Source organism: Stegastes partitus, unplaced genomic scaffold (genome assembly GCF_000690725.1).
Source record: "Stegastes partitus isolate 25-593 unplaced genomic scaffold, Stegastes_partitus-1.0.2 Scaffold576, whole genome shotgun sequence".
Lineage (NCBI taxonomy): Eukaryota > Metazoa > Chordata > Actinopteri > Pomacentridae > Stegastes > Stegastes partitus.
The window spans coordinates 309,919-314,398 of record NW_007578307.1 but is presented as its reverse complement, the minus strand read 5'-3'; the positions used below and the strand labels follow the sequence as shown (position 1 = coordinate 314,398).

At 43.2% G+C, this 4,480-nt stretch overlaps 1 protein-coding gene across 1 annotated transcript in view; it reads right to left on the bottom strand.

Annotated features, from left to right (window-relative positions):
* Nucleotides 1–4,480, bottom strand: part of LOC103362472 (SPARC (osteonectin), cwcv and kazal like domains proteoglycan 2) — a 58,364-nt gene that overhangs the window by 37,312 nt on the left and 16,572 nt on the right. The window contains exon 2 of the mRNA XM_008288832.1: nucleotides 2,445–2,453. Coding sequence (XP_008287054.1) covers nucleotides 2,445–2,453 — 9 coding nt within the window. The remainder of the gene's footprint in view (nucleotides 1–2,444; nucleotides 2,454–4,480) is intronic.

Sequence of the window (4,480 nt, the reverse complement as noted above, 5' to 3'; positions counted from 1 at the left end):
GTCCACGCAAAAGGAAGAGAAGGGCGATTATAACAGTAATAATAAAAACAAGACGCTGCCTCTGGGATTCACGCCTCTGACTGGATTCTTGTCCAGACGTCAGACTAACTTCTCAGAAACATCCAGATAATTAAAGCTGACGGCCACAACATGAGCCTACAGGACTGTTGTGTTTCTGTGTTGTGCAGCACAAACACAGGAACTCGCTTGTAGAGTTGGCAGTACGGAGAAGAACACAACTAATCGCTGTTCGGAGGCTTTATAATGTAAAAGCTGAACGATTAAAACCCTGAACTGTTTAAAAACCAACTAGATTATGAGCAGAACGTGTTTCGACAAGCCGCACGACAAGTTCTGGAGATAAGCTGTAAGAGTTTGACTAGACGACATGAAGTGCTGTCGAGAAAATCAACTTTTTCTGGAGCTTCATGAGCTCACTGAGCAAACTCAATCTGCAGACGATGAGTTCGTTTTTCCTCTCTTCTCTTTCCGAGGTCAAGAATGAAGCGTCAGTCTTGGCTGCAGTAGAAGCAGCTTCTATCACAGAAAGGCGAGACTGTGAGAGTTTAAACGCAGCTCATAGCAGAACATGAACTATCTTCGCTCCTGTGCAGCTGCTGAGGGAATATTTGCAAACTAACTCGGTTTTTTAGAGTGCGTCCCCGGCGGCGGCGTGGCGCTGGAACGATAATAAAAAATCAGCGTCCCCCTGCTGCATCCCTTCCGACCCATTTCTCTGTGTGTCAGGACAGAGAGGATCAGCTATAAAGCGGTTACTGCTCGGCACGAGGCCCAGCGAGCACCCCGAGGATCAGGTCTGTTCAGTTTAGCTCGGTCTCACTCCGCTCAGGGGACACGAAGACTGAGCTCTCAAGTCAAGCTGAACAAGTGTAGCCGAAGGCGGCTTAGACACAAGGCCGAGGAGTTAAAGGCAGAGTTCGTGTGTTTATAATTGTTTTCTGTGTTGAATTGTGCGTCTAAAAGGAACACATTTCTATTTATTAACCGTCGGTGATGCTTCAGATTATTATCTTGGAGGCAGCAGTTTGAATTTGACTCGAAAAATCTCTGCCGTCCATGTTTTATACGTTTGTTTTTCTAACAGTTTGCTTTTATTTTACAGTTTGACCCAGTTTTGTTAAATTATAGTTAATAAAATCACAGAAGCTTTTATACACATGCTGACCCTTAAAGAAGCAGGTCAAAACTGTAAATAATTAAAAGTCTATCATTTGTACTGTGAAATTACATCATTTTTTACTGTATTTAATTTAGCAAAAAAAATAAATAAAAAATTGAAATATTTTACAGATATTAGCAGCTATTTAAAAGGAAAAAATATTCAGATAAAAGATTGAAAAAATCTAAATAACTATTCCATTTCTGATTTACAAAATGGTTAACAGATTTTCCTTCTTTTGTTAGCTTGCATATAAGGTAAAATCACAGAAATAAATATAGAAAATAAACATTAAAAATAAACAACCACCACCAAAAAAAACCAGCCTAAAAATAATGTGCACAGCAAAAATCTTTATAGGTGTTAGTTCTTTTACTGTAATATCACAACATTTCTTTGAAATTGTACTTAAATTCACAATATATAAATATTTTATAGATTTTTTGCTGTTATTCTATGAAAAAATACGTACATTAAGGAGTGTTGTACTGATATTTTACAGATTTTCTTTGTTTTGTTAAATTACAGATAAAATCACAGAATAAAAATTTATGTGCTGACTGTAAAAAGGAAAAAAATAAATGTTGTGCATAATGTTCACATCAAAATCAGGCCAAAGCTTTGTTGTAAACTGAAAGAAAAAGAAGTGTATTTAGAATTGAAACTTTGTAAATAATTTTAATTTGATTAACTTTTATTCAACAGATTTCCCTTGTTTTGCTAAATTACTGATAATATCTAGTAAAATCAATTTAAAAAAAAGATATTATTGTGCACATTTTCCAATTTAAAACTAAACTAAACTTTAAAAAAAGGAGCTGATATGGTACATAATGTCCACATCAAAAGTCTGAGAAGTTTTTTTTTTCTTTCTTTCTTTTTCTTTTCTTTTTTTTTTTAACATAAATTCATCGTGTATGTTTGTTTTGTTTTTTATGTTTGTTTGTTTCTGGCACCTTTGCTGCCAGATTTTCACCATTTACACCAAATAATAATAACAACAACAACAATAATCATAATAATATAACCCCGGTGCATGTTAGTGTTCGTGTTCTATTCATGTTTACGTCACAGTGGCTCAAACTGCTGAGCAGCGACACCGATCAGCGCCACGCCAGACAATGATGCTGTATTCTGTCTCACGTCTCGTGCCTCCGCCACAGCGAGCTCTTGCTCATCGGGCAGGTGACACCAGCGGAGCTAAAAGAAGCATCACAGCAAAGACAGACAGGGCATTGTGCGAATTTACAAAAGGGACACTAACCTCGACTTCCTGCGGCAACGACAGGCATCAGCGATGGAGGGAAGACAGAAAGAGAGAGTCATTGTTAGAGATCAAACAACAACAACAACAACAACAACAACAACAACAACAACAACAGAAACCTTTACAGCTTTGCTTCCATTCAGCATGCAAGCAGTGGGCTGCTTTATTACAGTTATGGCAGCAGTTAAACTGTCAGCCCTTAATGCACACTGATTGCAAATACACGCCTTCGTCTCGCTGCTCTCGGGGGACAACATGAGACATTCACAGAGGATTATGAGCGCCTATTAACCGAGGATGATCAGCTGCCACTTCTATGAGCTGGCAGGGGTCCCGATCACTGAGAGCCCATTCTCTGGCTGCGTTCACAAGCCGCTGCCAAACACACCAGCAGCCCCTGCCAGCTCAGAAAGTTGTGGATAAGCCACGACACACCGCATCAGCCTTGGAAAAACACGCGGCGAATTGGTGGGAATCTTCAAAGTCAACAGGCAGATGTGATTTAGATGGGGAGGATTTTTTTTTTTTATAGTCGCGGCGCACACATAGAGCGCATTTACTAAGCGTAGCACTGACAACACAGACAGATATAGCTTCTGTAAAGTACAACCTTGAGTTAACAGGGGAGTGACTGCTTTCCTTTCATTCCACTTCACCGTCTTGGCTTTGGTCCAAGGGCATTACACATCAATACCCACCGCAGCCGCTCCCCGCGCGTTTCATCATTCACTGCTCCGGTGTGTTTGAGAGAAATATAGCACTGCATGCTTTATTTCAGCAGCTCAACACAGTAAATATACCTAATTCTCTCTCTCTCTGCACACACACACACACACAGCCACACCTTTCTACTTAACAGCGCTGTGACAGCATCTTAATATATCACCGTGGACGATTTACAGGCCTCACAAGGACAAGCCAAAAAGCAAGAAAAAAAACAGACTGAGGCAAGAATTCATCACCGAGCCGCAGCAGGACTTCAGATTTCACCTCAGAGACTGTTTCTGAGGTAAATATTCCCCCGCAGCGGTGAAAACGTCCGGGGCGCTACATATACGAGAGGCAATATCGCCGTTTGTTATCCTCCAAATCGGCTGGATTTCTGCAATGAGTCATCCGAGGAAGAGAAACTTTCAGCACGCCGTGTGAAACACCTCCTCTGCTGCGAAGAGAGCGGAAAAAAAAGATAATTGCAAAAAGTCCTTTTTAAACCAGAATGTGCTTTTTGCAAACAGTGGGTATGAAAACGAGCATCACAGCAGCTCCACAGAACGGCTGCCGGAGCACGTCCTGCATCAGATGTAACGATCACTTAATGAATTATTTGCAGGGCTTCTTCAATTACCCGGCTCGCCGTGCTGCCAGGACCGATGGGAGCCCAGCAGCCTGTCCTAAAGGCTGGAGTGCTTATCTTCTCCCAGCAGCAGTGTGACAGCAAGGACACCCGGCCGAGGCTGCGTTTAGTCCTTCACCAAGGTTGAGAGCTAATGCTGCTCCACCGAATCCCAGCCAGGGCCGCCGCCGCCACCGCTGCTGCTGCTGCTGCTTCAGTTCACAGCCAGCCCAGACAAGAGGGAGGCAGGGATGGAGGGGAAAGATCATGGGGCAGAAGGGGGTATGATATTCATGGTGGAAATCCCCCTGAGTGATGTGATTCATATCACACACACCACCTCTTCTGCCATTTGTCAACACGGCTGTAATGCAGCTGGTGTAGAACAGAGCCAGGAGGCTAATGGAGCTTGACTATCCAGATGCTGCGACTGCTCCTCCCGGACTCCTCGCCGGTATTAGGCTGACAGCGTTTGGCCGCAAGCCTCGCTGCGCTCCTCTGAGTTAACGTCTACCTCACCCTTCCTGGGCCCCTGTCTGCCGGAGACATAAATGCCCCCTGAAAACCTGGAATCGTCCAGCGTCACCGACACCATGAACATCCCGACTCTGCGTGACAATGGCAGGGGCTGAGCTGAACTTTTGACTCCTGAACCATTTAGCTGCACGTCTGTTTCTTTGCCAGGACGTTGGTGTGCTGG